This window comes from Girardinichthys multiradiatus, chromosome 9 (genome assembly GCF_021462225.1).
Source record: "Girardinichthys multiradiatus isolate DD_20200921_A chromosome 9, DD_fGirMul_XY1, whole genome shotgun sequence".
Classification (NCBI taxonomy): Eukaryota; Metazoa; Chordata; class Actinopteri; order Cyprinodontiformes; family Goodeidae; genus Girardinichthys; species Girardinichthys multiradiatus.
Window position 1 is genome coordinate 27,992,176 of NC_061802.1, and position 14,978 is coordinate 28,007,153.

The window sequence follows — 14,978 nt, forward strand, 5'->3', positions numbered from 1 at the left end:
TTTAGAATGTGCTGAGCTCCCCTGGATCCTTCACAACAAGAGAGGAAGAAGGCGCACCAGCTTTGACCAAATAAAGCTCAGGCGTCGCAGTTTTTTTAGATCCTCTTTTTTTTTTTTTTTTTTTTTTTTTTTTTTATTCTTTTTTTGTCCGAAGACACACCAACGGAAACCAACGTTCACTAACACGTTCGGGGGGCTTCGTTGTTCCGTTGGTAGCCGTTGTTCGCACCGACCTAGCTTTGTCCTTCGCAGTCACAGTTGGCGGTGGGTTGCTGAAATATATTAATATTATTCGTTGTGGAATATGGCTCAGCATGGACATCACGTAGCCAGTTCCCAAAAAGCGCTGATGCTGGAGATGAAAAGTCTCCAAGACGAGCCGGTTGAAGGATTCAAGATAACTTTGGTGGACGAGTCGGACATGTACAACTGGGAAGTGGCGATATTCGGACCCCCGAACACGCACTACGAGGGTGGTTATTTTAAGGTGAGTGGCTAACGTTAGCTAGCAGCACATCTATTGTTCTTCAGCGATTTTTATTTTTCCTACTTTTCCCACACAAAGAGCAGCACTCCAGTTAGCTTCACCTTTTATGTACCAGTTACCCACATAAGCAGGATAAAGTTATTACTGTGAACTCATTGTTTAACTAATAGTTGTTTCCTGTTTAATTGGTGCTGTGATACAACAGAGCTCTTTGTTCAACTTTAAACTAACTCTCCTCAATCAAAATGTATTCAGGTCTAATGGTGAGTGCGTACTCACAAAGAAGCTTCTTCTAGTGGCTTATTTCTTTTACATAATTCTCATTTATTGACCCTTACAGTTGCAGTCAGGATACGATTGATACCTTTACAGTAGAACAAAAGGCTGTGTATACCCGCCTGAACAGGACGCTCCTTAGTTCACCAATTCAATCATCTCCTGGTTACTTCACTTTGAAATGTAGCCAGTTCTAACAGTTCACCTGATCATTTTATTAACCAATCAGTAAAAAAAAAAATCTGATCTCATCAGGATTCCTTTTGCATCGATACGCATTCAACTGTTGAAGCATTGGTCCCTATTCTACAGAATGGCTTTATTTAATCACACAGAATTAAATTTAGCAAACAGTGTGCATGCAAAATGCTTTAGATGCATTTTTTTTTTTATAGTCAGCAGATGCAGATGGAAAATGATGCCACAAATTACAGATGTACGGTAACAAAATCACCATTCATCAGAAAGAGTCTATTTAAAGCCAAATATCCAGATATTGACACCATTGAAATCAGTTGTTTTGGTTGCTTATTCAGCTTTTTTGGTAGAGGTAGTATTTGCAACAACAGAATTGAAATGATCACACGATTACCCTTATTTATGTATCTAAGCTTTTGTCCCCAACTTTAGTTTTATTAAACTCAACTCATTCATTAAAGTCAAAGTAGACCGAATGTGTGTATGTATGTATGTATATATATATATATATATATATAATGTGTGTGTAGTTTTTTTATTTTTCGGCCTGCCGATCACCAATCAAAACTAATTTCTTCATCAGTTTACAAACAATCATCTCAAGACATTTCTACAAGACAAACGGGTCCAACAATGTAGAGTCCAATTCAAGTTCAATTCAGGTCTACCCAGTTCATTCCAAGACAAATTTTCACTTGGGAGAAGAAATATTAATGATCTATTGAAAATACCCATGAGGTAAAACTAGGCAAACCATGTTACAGAAACACACATATCAAGACGGTCTCAATTTAAACACGTAACCTTAAAAGCCCATCTACATTGTCTTCATGTGCAATCAGACCTAATCATACTTACATGTTTTCTTGTAATCTGACTGATTTATCTCAGTCCGGTCCTCTACTGTGTGTATTCTGTATGCTATGCTGAGAAGATAAACTTGTCTGCTCTCAAACTGATTCAATCCATCCTTTGTGTCATTTTTAACTCAACAACCTTGAGAGGGGTGGGCTGTTCATTTTCTGATTCAGATTCACTGGCTGCAAGATGACCCCAGTCTTTTGCATATATGGCCTGGTGTCTGTGTCAGATTTCCCCTTCAGTGTGACAAATAACTGTCTTTGTAACTCATAACCCTCTTGTTTTCTGACATACTTCCTCCCTCGAGTGTAAAGAAGTTTGTTTAACAGATGTTCTTCTTCTGCTGTCGTTTTTGACTCTGCATCTGTCTGGATCTTTAAAATGGACTGCTTGTTTATATAGTTTGTAACCCAGCAATTGAGGCTAGCTACAATAGTTGACTCACTTTAGATCCTACTGAAAGCTACACACCTACATTTCAAATGGTGTTGCCATAGCAAACGGCTTTTTGTCATTTTACATCAGACTTAATAAAGAATGTACACATGACACTAATGCCAACTAAAATAAACAAAACCCTCAGCTAATGTGGCGAAGCAGTCTGTTTTTGAAACAGTAACATCAGTTCATCATCAAAAGATCAAACTTAAACTACTACTGTAATGTATATGTTTGCCCTGTCCGACTCTGTTTGATGGATCTGTTTTGCAAAAACACCTCTCAGCTGTTTGAGATTGAGTAATTCCAGTACTTGAGAAGCAAGCTCAGTCCGCCTCTGTTTTTTTTTTCGAGCCTGTGAACACAAGCAGAGGGCCCCATTGCCTCTGAGGACGGTGTTTTAGTGTGTCGGTGCTAGAGGATTCCTTTGTTGGGACAGAAATGCACATCCCGGCTGTGAAATGCACCGCATGGTTATGACTCATTGTTCTTGTTTGGGTTTCCATCCAACCAGTTTGCCCTACTCTAACAGGCAGGGGCAGAAAAAAATGTTTTGGCCAGGTTACCTTGTTCAACTGAAACAGGGCAGGATACTATTGAAACCTGGCTGAGTCAGGGATCTTCTTCTCTATATGGGTGTTGCTTTCAGTCACATCGTAACTACCGGCCACACAGTGGATTGAGAAATATTATAATATCTTTCCATTTTGTTTAGGTAACTGGCCTGTATATGCAGTGACTGGGGAATTAAGAGTATGACCTGGCCATCGTTTGACGTGCTCCCCTAAACATTCCCAGGCTACTGACACATCTCAGGTTTCAGTTCGTTTTCTGCCTTGTCATAGGAGGTATCCCAAATCCACCATCCCAAGCTCCGAGTGTCTGATTACAGGCAGAGGACCATTTTGTTTCATAGCTGGCAATGATCTTGGGACATGTATAAAGCACCTCAGCTGACTTGGCTACATTTGTAGTACAGGCACACTGTTGGTACACTTTATCTGAATTGTTGTACAATAATATTTTTTTACTGTTTAATGAAATAACCTTCGGTCTGTTAAGTGTTTTCCTGTGAATTTCAGCCCAATATGGAGGTAGTATTAGAACAACAGATGAACGAGCGATTTGAGCACTGGCATTCTCCAAACAGCAAACACTACACACATATGGAATAAATTCACAGCAACTCTCCAAAATACAATAATTTATTAACAGAAATCATTCAACTCCAAGTTAAACGTTTTTCAGTAAATAACTCTAACTAGGCTAGAACAATTCAACTAAAACTACCAAGCAAAATGAAGGAATGAAGAAACTAATGAACAATGTAAAAATAGAGGAACAAGGGAACCAATACAAATGATGTGACGACATCACAGTTCAATGTGGATATTTATGTTTAAGAACCGTTTATGTTGAAGTCAAATTAGTTGTTAAAACTAAGTAAGGACAGCGATTGGTTGTTCTTCGATCGGCAGGTACTCAAACACCAGATCATGGTCACCCCTGGATCCAAGGGTTCTTCCAAATAGTAGAGTTATACTCACCAGCGAGACCTCCAGTTTTGGGCGCTGCCCCCCAATGTGTCAGCTGTGCTGACACGGATCAGAGAGAACGAGGCATGGTTGGAGAATATTGTTAGTAGCTCCATGACATCATGGGGATTCCAGCTGTGACTCCTCCTTCCTGAGCTGGACTAAAAGTAGGTTAATGTGTGTAAATAAAGATGCAGTTTCCTCCCTGTCTCTTTTATTGTGTACAATTCAGTCCACGTTTTCATCCCATGGCTGGGGCACAACAAAATCTTTGCAGAGTTATTAAAGAAATGGACAGATTTAATAAATTAGAAAAAATATATCTTGATGGATTTCTATTAACATTGCACTCTTCAGATAAAAGTGAGAATAGTAAAGACATGTGGAAAAACTGGTAGAACTCTTATTACCTAGAAACTCCAAACTAGAGATGCACTGGTCCGGCTTTTCCGGGCCAGTGCAGATTTACGGTTTTCTTTGAGGTGTGAACAAATGATCCCAAAACTGGTGGAAGTTCTTAATTTGGGGAAATTAAATCAACAGGAGAGAAAATTCAGTTTTTTTCTCCCAGCTATTTGACCTGCTGATGAAGAGAAAATTTACTAATTCAGAATAGCTCACTGATTGGTGCATCTCTAAAAGCATCAAAATAATCTCTTATGATGGCCCCCCTCAATTAGTCACAGTCCACCCAGTTTAAGGTGTAAAAAGAGACTAATTCAAAGAAAGATTTCTGCTTTGTATGTGTATGAAAAGTCTCATACTTATTATTAAACCACAGTTTTTTCTATAGTTGCCATAACATAACAAAGCTGAATTTCTTTTACTTCTCATATGTTTGGTTTTTGCTAAAGTGTAACAATTTATTTATTTAATGTTTTTCAAATTTTCTAAAAATTTTTGGTTTGATCAGTAACATTCACTTTGGGAAACTTTGGGAAATCAGACCATCAATGCATATTTAACAAGATTTTACCTCCTTTTCACTCTGTCCTCCTCTAACCTAGAGTAACTCTTATCCTTTAGGTACACAAACAGTTTCCCCAAAGGGCCACATGAGTAAGTGTGGTGGATGTTGAAAGCCACAACATTGGCTGAACTCAATTATTCCTATATATATATAAAATAAACTTTTAAATAGGGTTCTTTGAGCTTTAGCTAATGGTAGATTTAGACATAGCAACTGAACAAGTGTGATTTGTCAGGCAGACAAATGAAAATTAAATTCTTTAGAAAAAAAAAAAAAAAAGACAAATATGCATGTTTTTGTATTTCACAACTTTTTTCAGATAATGTTTATTCTAGCGGTAATCCCTGAAAGCAGCCGCCTATTCTCCACCGACACGCTGTCTTTACCTTTGGACTTCAGTAAATAAGTACCAAAGAAAATGGCTGCACATTATTAGAAAACTAGATGGCAATATTAGTGCCTTTAACACTATGCATCTTTATCATCTGAGTCAGACAGGAGCATCTACTGCTACTCAATCCAACAGGCTGAATATTTTATTGGCATGTAAAGTGTGTACTCTTCACAACTGGAAATAAGCAAGTATTACATTCCAAGTAGTCGTTTGCAATATTAATAATGCACACACAGATATAGGGATGACACGTATTATGCGGCCCTTTCTTTCACATCCTTGGTAAACTCTACAGCCTCAAACATTGATACTCGTGGTGTTTTTATTGTGAGGATGAATCAATATAGGGCAAACACATGAGGAGTTAATTTAACTTTCAAAAAAGGAAACGACAGGAGTCTCCTTGAAAATAAGTATGTATTAGAGCTGTTGTAGATCAAAGAACAAAAATAATGTGGCCATGTAGGAGTAAAATTCCCCCCCAAAACATGGAAATCTCTACATTATTTTCACATATTTAGAAGAAAAAACTGGGATATTCTCAGATGCCAAAAAGTCAAAAATTTGCATGAAAAAAAATGATAATTTTCCATGATTAAAGGCATACATTTACGATATTAAAACTAGGATATATTCTGACATTGGAAATGTATTCCTCCATGTCTTGTCCTTCCAGCAGAGATGTGTAGAAGGACAAGCTGCACTGGGTTTGGTTGATAATGGGTAGCTCTGATAATTAGCTGACAGCCACCCTTCCCTGTTGAACAGCTTGCTTTCTTCTCCGCTCTGGCTTTTTAGCCTTGCAGCAGCAGTCGAGGGACGGGTACAGGCAAGACGACCCTGCCCAGCTGCATGAAGATCGGCCAGGCAGAGTTTCTAGAGTCATGTTTCCCCCTCAGGCTGTGTCACAGAGAAACAAGAGCAGGCAGGGGAAAGGGGAAGGAATACTGAAACGGCTCGCTCAAGAGCAGACAGATCCCTTCCCTTTGAAAGCAGAGCTTGATGCAAGCAGGGGTGGGTGTGAGGCTCGGCCCCTGCTAGTTATAACCGTCCCCCGAAGCACTGGCAGTGTTTTTTTTTTTTTTCTTTCTTTCTTGTTTAGGCTAGCTGCGCGGTAATCGTATCTCTGAAACATGGTTGTTTGTGCAGCTCGGTCTCATAAGAACCGTTCTGACCATCATTTCAACTTTCCTTCTCCTTGTTTTAGATTTGAGATAACGAGGCAGGGGCCTGTTCAATAAGAATATGATAAACTCTGGAACATGTGTGTGCTTGACATTAGCTGTTCCCTCTTCTCAAGGTCCATTTTTCCCTGTCATTAGGGATGACCATACGTTGTGTGTGTGTGGTTAAGATGGAGGCCTTGAAGAGGTGGAGAGGGAGAACAAGAGGATTTGTTCCTTTCGGGGTCTTTTCATTGACTTGCTTTACTTTGCCTTGCTGTTATTTTTTCTAGGGTGGGTGTGTTCTCCGTCTCATTGCTGTTTTCTACTCAAGGCAGTTTTTTAGGTCACAGTCCTGGAAATATTTTCATAGATTAAAGCAACTAAGCTCACATTTGTGTTAGCAAGAAAAATCTTTCCTGAGTCATGTTTTTGTATGTTTGGCAGCAAATTGGCTTCACTCATGTCTGTCGCTCAGATCTTTAACCCTTCGATGAACGAGTGATTGAACCCTGACTATCTCCATAAGTAGGTCAAAAATGTTTTTTATGCAACGTATGTTGGTTAAGAATAATCGTTTGCATTTTTATTTTATTTTTTGTCCAACATAAGAATTATATTAGTTTTTACTTGGGGAAAATGTCACAACGGCAATAGAACAATGTTTACATTTATTTTTTTGAGCTTATGGCGTCATGCGCACGTGTGTGTCTCGCTGTGTGTCGTGCGTTAGTGTTTGGGAGAGTTTGCCTCAGCATGGGCGGTCCAGCTGTACACCTAAGATTGAAATTGAATAATACTTATTAATAAGTTATTATCCATGCAGGGTGACAGGTTGGCTGGTGCCTATCTCTGGAAGTGCTTGGGTGAGAGGTGAGGTGCACCCTGGACCTGTCATATTGATCATCTCTTCATACTGGCTCCTGACCTTGATAGATATATTTGCAGTTTGCACTATATTTGAAGTAGTTTAACAGTGGCTTAAAAGTGGACTTAGAACTCCTATTTGAATCTGAAAAAAGTATTATTAGTCAGTGTTTTTCAGGACCGGTAGGTATCATTAATAGGAATCTAGATTAATTTGTGTCCCTTTTTAAAGGAGGACAAGGAGAAGCCTCATTCAATGGGATTTCTCAATGAAGTAGACAGTTGCCTGTCAGGGAAATTACATATGCATGCATTTGGAGTTCCACAAGCATGCTGAAGCCCTTTTTTATATCCAAAACTCTGGTCACTCAAACTGACTTATATTCATCTTCTCTTTTGTCTACTCCCCTGTGTGCCAAGTAGTGAGGCAAAAAACAGATCCTATGGTGCTGTAGAGCAAATGAGCCAAGCGGGCCGCCTGCCTTCTTTACACCATCTACCCATCAGTCACAGAGTCTGCAGTTTGAGCAGGCCATTAGGTCCATTATAGCTAAATGACAGAAACTTGTAGTTAGTTTGCAGAGAGGAACAACAAAAAACACTATAAAAGCTAAAGAAAGCCGGTAAGAAGCTTCTTAAAGGAATGATTTTTGCACCACTGAATTTCCCCGCGTTACACATTAGCTGTTTGCTTTCATTTAGCCTGGCAGGGTTGTGATGAATGGGGTCTTTTCCACAGGACACATTGTGGAAATGTGCACAGGCCCTTGTGGATAAAAGCCAGAAAATGATATGTTGGATCTTTTTCTATTGCCAGCTATCTACTGACGTAAAGTTTTCTCTATTTGAGGGGCAAAGTGAGGTTTTAGTATTTATTTGTCCATCACTGAGCAGTTTTTTTGTTGCTATTCTTCATGCATTTAATACACTTGTTTCTTTTTCTAATATCTGAGGGCATTAGGAGTTGATGTCCCTGAAGTGAAATATGTGAAATGTTAAATAGAAATGCACCTAAAGATTTGATCAGCCTACATGAACTGTTTATTAAAACATTCTTGAGGAGAAAAAATGTCTTATTGTATTTCTAATGGTTGTATTTACTTTATTTCTTATCCCAAGTCCTTCTTTAGGTTTACTATTTAATGGATGAATGATGTGGAATAACAGAAAGTTAGATGGTCAGATTTAATTGAAGTTTTTCTGCCTCAGTCTTGGCTAATTTATGGACAAAATATTAATTGTTGGACTGTTTTGTTTTGAAAGACAGCCATGTAGCAACAGTCACTGCTGCTGTATAGGTTTTGTCCACCACCCCCACCGGCTCTCCTCTCTGTGCTGCACCGCTGCCAGCCTGTGATGTGTTCAGTATTGCCTTGAACTCTGGCCTCTGCCTGTCTGCCAGCTTCCTGCCAAGAACCAGTCAAAGCCTGGGATTTCATGTTTTCTCCATTTGTGATCACGTCAGCATTTTCTCTCCAGTAGTGTCTCACGACGGGAGAGCAGATTAGTTTTCCTGATTGTTGATCCTCTTTACATAATACATGTCATGTCAAATGTTGATAGTTTACTCTATGCCTCACAGATCAGGACACAGACACATACAGTTAGCAAAACTCTACAAGTTTGACTAAAACAAAGATTTTGACTTTTTTTGGTTGAAATTATACTTAAACCTTATTATATATAGCCCAACCCCCTCGTCTCAGTCCCCAACCCCCCGAACAAACACACACACACACACACACACACACACTGTGACAGTGCTAAACCAACAAATGTAAGTAATTGTGTGCATATGAAACTGACAAGGGTACCAGCTGAAAGGCTCCTGCTGTGATTGATGTACATGCATGTAATCGGTCCAATCGGTGCATGATCCCCCACTGTGTCTGTCTCTCCTGACACGCTTTTTGTAAAGCCAGAGGGGGGTGGGGGGGGGGGGGGGGGGGGGGTCCTGCACACTGGTTTTACACATTACATGTGCTTGTGGCGGTGCTTCAGTGTTGGGACATACAATAGCAGAACATGAATGTGAGAGTAGTGGGTTGTTTTGGGCCGTCTTTATGTGAACCAACCTCCCCTCCTCCCAGTCACTGATATTTCTCTGAGTTCCCCACACTGTGCAGCTGAATGCACTGTGAGCCTCCATCCCTCCCATCCTCCACACTATATTCCATTACATTAGCTCCTCCATGTGCAGCCACCTTGGAGTGGTTTGCAGTGACAGAGTGTGGACATGTGGAACTTTTAAATGATTTATAATAACCGACCTAATATTGCTTCCAATATTCTTGTTTTGAAGATATTGTACATTTTGATATTTTAGCAAAGACTGCAAGTCAATATATTGTGCAGCTTGAAAACGTTTCCCTGGTGGTTTGTCTGGATTGTGGAAGTAGTTGGATTTGCCTGATGTCAACCAAGAGGGTAAATTAAACTTCCTGCCGCGTCACCAATGTTTCTTCTCCCACCATCAGGCTCGGATCAAGTTTCCCGTCGATTATCCGTACTCTCCACCTGCCTTCCGCTTCCTCACCAAAATGTGGCATCCCAACATCTATGAGGTAATAGTAAAATGTATTTTGTTTTTACTTTTTGTGAACTCCACTTTAAATTCTGAGTAATACTGAAGTCGATGTTCCTCTTAAATCTGGTTTGTAATTATGTGTTTCTGCAGCATCGTGAAGAGGAAGAGATAATCACTCTTCTGTCAGATGCTTTTAGACCCGTATTGCAAACCAGAAAATCAGGCATTTTTTTGTTTCTGTTTAAAAAATTTTTTTAATTTTTCACGTTGGAGATTGAAACAAGAGTTTCAAGTTTCTATTGGAAGCAGGATAGCATGGTATTAGAAGGGATAACGAAGGAGAAAAAGACAGGTACATAAATTCTATAAATTGCTTCTGGATGTTATAAGAAGATGCACAGAAAGTCAAGAGAATTACCACCACAAGGCTGAGGCTCTGCAGAGAAAATGGCTCAAAGTCTTTAGAAATCAATGAGATTAAAAAAAGGGATTTTCTTTAAAACTTTAAAACTCAAATACTGTGTTTGTTTTTCATTCTCTGAATAGTTAAAATATCAGTCTAAGCAAGGTGTACGCTGTTGTCTCTGCAGAATGGAGACGTGTGCATCTCCATCCTTCACCCACCGGTGGACGACCCACAGAGCGGAGAACTCCCTTCAGAGAGGTGGAACCCCACACAGAATGTCAGGTAACCATCAGATCCATATAAACTAACTGATCAAATTGTTTCTTAATTTAAAAAAAATAAAATCTTTGTTAGTTTTGGGTTTAAATGTTTAGCGGATTTGGTGCTATGAACCGTTTACTCACCTGTTTTAAACCGGGTTTTAGTGCTGCATGAAAAGAGTAAAAGTGCGTGATGATGCGTGATCTTCTCATCACATGTAAAAAAAGAAGTTGGTTTGTTAAAATGCTATTAGATGATGGTGGTGAGAAACCTTGGTGCTGGTAGCAGCTTAAATGGTTCACGGCTATAGAATCTTGTCTGCTTGTTTTTACTTTTAATATACTTGAGAGGAAATGTTGGATACAAACATGATACCGACTGGACGTGATAAACTACATGAGTAGTTCCAGCTTGTGTCACTTTGACTGTGACTAAATTGGCTTTGAAGACACGTTTAAATCGTTTGTTTGGAAATGTTGGAACCTGTAGAAAACATACGGTGATAAACTTTGGGATCCCATGTGAAGCGACCTGCTCATGGGTCTATCTGAAACGATGGTCACACCTGAACTGAGTTGTTTTCCTCTGCTTAAGGGTTCTGTAAACAGTTTGTGTTTTCATAATGAATAAAACTTTAAAAACTCAAAGGACGATTTTAGGCTGTAGATGCGACACTGAAGTTAACATTTGACACTAAACCAAACTAAAAGACTGTTTCAGTTTTTTGAGAACTAGACCTGAATGTGTCTTCACTAACCAGAGGCTCTTTAAAACACATTCAACTCTTGACGGTCTTTAAAGTCTTTAAGATATTGTTTGTGAAACCTTTATTTGTGTAAACCAAAACAGGTGATTCTTTGTTCTCTGTCTCATCGTGTTCTTGAGAACAGCTTAGGTTCTGATCTAATGAGCAGAAATCATTTAAATTAAACATGTATCTAAAATCTGCAGATTTTACTGCTGAGTAAAAAGTACCATCCGGACCTGATGTCAACTAGCTGCTGTCTGCATGTTGTGTTTGTCTTGTTATGTAACTGATGCTTCATGCTGGTCAACGTTCTGCCTTCTCAAGTCCTTTCAGGTTTTACACGAAGTCTCGCCTACTTTTTATCAGATATTTATTCATAGGTTTCTGTGTCTAACCCTGCAGTTGCCAAAATGGGTCTCTTTATTTTCATCCAATGTCACATAATCTGACTGATGGTTATCTAAAGTGACACTGGTCACATTGTTGAAGATTAAAAGCAAAATTCAACCAAACTCTAATAATAATGCTCCATTATTTCAGATACTGGGTTGAACTAGTTAAACATTTTACAACACTGTAGCTGTTGTATCCTTTCTGCTTAGTTCAGACATAATTTCTCACTGCCTTACAGTAAAGTAAAGTACTCTACAAGATTCTGGCTCTGTGCTGGACATGGTCTAGATTGGTCCAGATGTGGCAGTAATGATGCGTTTACCTTCTTTCTGCTTTTGTTTGCTGTTCATTTGTTTTGTCTTGCTTTGTGTCTCTTGTCTCATCTTACCTCCCTTCTTGCCTCCCTGTCCTCTTCGTCTCAGTTTACTGCTCATGCTGCATTACGTTCCTCTATTTTAATCCTCCTCCTCCTTGTGTCCCAGGACCATCCTGCTCAGCGTCATCTCTCTGCTGAACGAACCCAACACGTTTTCCCCAGCCAACGTGGACGCGTCTGTGATGTACCGCAAGTGGAGGGACAGCAAAGGGAAGGACAGAGAATACATCGAGATCATAAGGTATCAAGAGGGGATAACATGCAGCATCCTTTTAAAAGGACACTTCCCCGCACAGTGGTGACTCAAAGCGCTTTTTTCTTTTTTCCCCATTTCAAAGGAAGCAGGTGCTGTCCACCAAAGCTGACGCAGAGCGGGACGGTGTCAAAGTTCCCACCACGTTGGACGAATACTGTGTCCGCACCCAAGTCCCACCCACAGACGACGGCTCGAACCTTTTATACGACGACTACTACGATGACGAGGAGCTGGATGAAGATGAGGAGGAAGACAATGAGGACTGTTGCTATGACGAGGATGACTCTGGCACTGAGGACTCCTGACCACGCCGCGCTGTGACATCACCCACCTCTTCCCCATCCCCTGACCAGATCTTGTACCCACACACAGTCAAGTCTCCCTCTTGTGTCACTGACTGAACTTTAACTCCCTTCCTCCTGCTAAAAAACACACTTGGCACGGGGGCCGTCTGTCCAGCATCTGTTACACGCAATCAAAGAATGCACACTAAAGCCTGGGTCATTGAAAACATAGCAGCAGAGTTGTTTTTGAAGTTCCTTTACTTTATTTTGCTATGTTGTCTGAGTAGAGCTTACACATGATACAGAATCAGGAAGATAAATGTAAAAAAATACTTCTGCACTGATACCTGTCAAAATGTCCAAAAGAAAGGCCTGAGACCTATTTCCTCCACAGATGTCAGGGGAAACACCGCTTTCTTATGACTGAGTTTCTCTCTTTTGCAACAGATCAGATCACTGTAAAACAGGAACGTATTTGCAAAGGAAGCTAATTAAGGCAAAAAGACAAACTGTTCTGCTTGAGCCATATTATGCGTGACCTCCAGTTAGCACACAGTCCAAAGCCCTGACACACTTTCACCTATGACTTTTAAAGCCGCAGGGCTTGGGATGTTCTGAACGGGGAAGTTATCCATTTCAGCAAGCTACTCATACTTCCTTGTGCCTTCCTCTACCCCTGATCCAAGTGACCAGTTCAAGCAAGTCCCTACCAGAAGAGTGATATTCAAGCTCTGACTTAAGGGTTCAAACTTCTGTTTCTGCTTATTTATAGAGGCACCTGTTAGATTTATCTATGGTGTGAGGTAAGATCCAACAGCTGAACTCACGAGTCAAATGTAGATCATGCCACCAGTGTGCTGTTTCAAATTAAAAGGAAATCTATGCAGTTGGAGGTTGAGTTTCAGTCACATTGCACGTTTAAAGCATTGCAGTGTTTAAAATGTAACGGTAAAGCAGAGCCTTGCAGCAGTTAGACCAAACTCCAGCTGGAGAGGATCTGAGGGAGTGTCTGTAGTGGAGCTTGCAGCTGGAGTCGTCTTTGTTAGTTATTGGTTCGTCATTTCCACTCAAGAGTAGCACAGATGTCTGCAGCAGAGGAGCTTCATTGTAACCTTTCGCTGAGCTTGCCTCCTACTGGCGGCTGTGTGCACAGCAGCATTACTATTTATTTTTCCTACCCCCTGAAATGCTGGGCTGTATTGCAGCCATCTTGGCTCTCCTGAATCAATGAACCCAGTCGTTTGAGCTGAGATCGGGTGGAAGTGTGTAGGATTCAGAAGAATAAATAATGGCCGGTTGAATACCTGGACCGATTGGTTAGTTTTCAGTCTCCTTTGCACCAGTGGAGGACTGGACATCGCACACATAGCCACCATTAACAACCAGCAGTATTTCTAGAGAAAATCTCAACTTTACTGTAACTGTTTCCGTTGTGTGAATAGCCGCCGTTCGTTTCAAAGATGTGCTGAAAAATGTGAAGAGGACGTTCAGAATGGGTTTTTATCCGAGCCTGAGCAGGACACTGTGGTTCTTCTCTAGCATGCTAATTGGTGTTTGTGGTTTTAGATATGATGTAACGGTTGGGAATGTGTGCAAGGTAAAAAGGTCCTCGAATTTGCTTTTATATATTGTGAATGGGCTGAGGGTTGATTTTTGTTTAGTTTTTATTTTTTCTTTCTCCTGAAATTTTGCAAAGATTTCATAAATGTTTTGATGATTGACTTAATTTCTTTTGAACCCAAGTTTGTTCATGGAAGTATTGAGCAGTAAAATGTTGAAGCAGAAACACGATTATGTAACAACAAAAATGGACAAAGCACACAATATTATGAGAACCTTTTTTCCCCACACTGAGTTATCAATACTGGATCACCAACTAATTCCCTTTTTAATTACCTTTTTATGGTCCCCAATCATGTATTATTAAGTTTTTGGAGAATGGGATTTGTTCATTGTTTTTTTTGTTAAACTACTGTTAAATTATAAATTTTTTTTCTTGTCTCTCATTCCCACTCGCCCCCCTGAGTTTTCTGATCCCTGATTGGTTAAAACACGTTTGATGGAAAACCAGGCTGTTGAGAAAAAAAACGAAAAACCTCAGGAAAAACAACCACCAACAAATTAATTGTATTCCAATTGAGCGAACCTGACCAGGTCGGGAGGGGGGGACTTACTTTTTGGCTTCAAAGGACTGTTTACAATCTCTACCTTGATATGCACATGTGGATAGTTTGACGATCACTTGATATCTTGTTTTCTTGTTTATATATTTTTTTTTTCTTATGGTTTGTAAATCTATTTAAATTCTGAAATAAAGTTCTTTATTAGATATTGTTTTTTATTTATTTTTAATAGATTTAATCCTTTCATTTGTAGTCCCTTTTAAAACTCTCACGTCTACTCTTCATTTTCTGTGCTCCTTTGCAGGTGCTGAAAAGGAGGAATATATGAAACCCAGGGTCAACTCTGACACATGTAAGAACTGGATCTTTCCTTTTCTCTTTTTGTGTTTGCAGTTTTTGACACGAAGTTTACATT

At 39.8% G+C, this 14,978-nt stretch overlaps 1 protein-coding gene across 1 annotated transcript; it reads left to right on the forward strand.

The window, feature by feature from the left end:
* cdc34a (cell division cycle 34 homolog (S. cerevisiae) a) lies at nucleotides 1–14,769 on the forward strand. Its single transcript, XM_047375771.1, has 5 exons — nucleotides 1–487; nucleotides 9,667–9,753; nucleotides 10,307–10,404; nucleotides 12,007–12,141; nucleotides 12,239–14,769. The coding sequence occupies exons 1-5, from the start codon at nucleotides 305–307 to the stop codon at nucleotides 12,459–12,461; spliced, it is 726 nt and encodes a 241-aa protein (XP_047231727.1). The 5' UTR covers nucleotides 1–304; the 3' UTR covers nucleotides 12,462–14,769.
* Nucleotides 14,770–14,978: the final 209 nt, after the last annotated feature.

Bases quoted from the DNA above. Each gene is read 5' to 3' on its own strand.
- cdc34a (XM_047375771.1), top strand. From the start codon at position 305: ATGGCTCAGCATGGACATCACGTAGCCAGTTCCCAAAAAGCGCTGATG. The intron at 10,405-12,006 runs GTAACCATCAGA...CTTGTGTCCCAG, and splicing joins AACCCCACACAGAATGTCAG to GACCATCCTGCTCAGCGTCA. The intron at 12,142-12,238 runs GTATCAAGAGGG...CCCATTTCAAAG, and splicing joins GAATACATCGAGATCATAAG to GAAGCAGGTGCTGTCCACCA.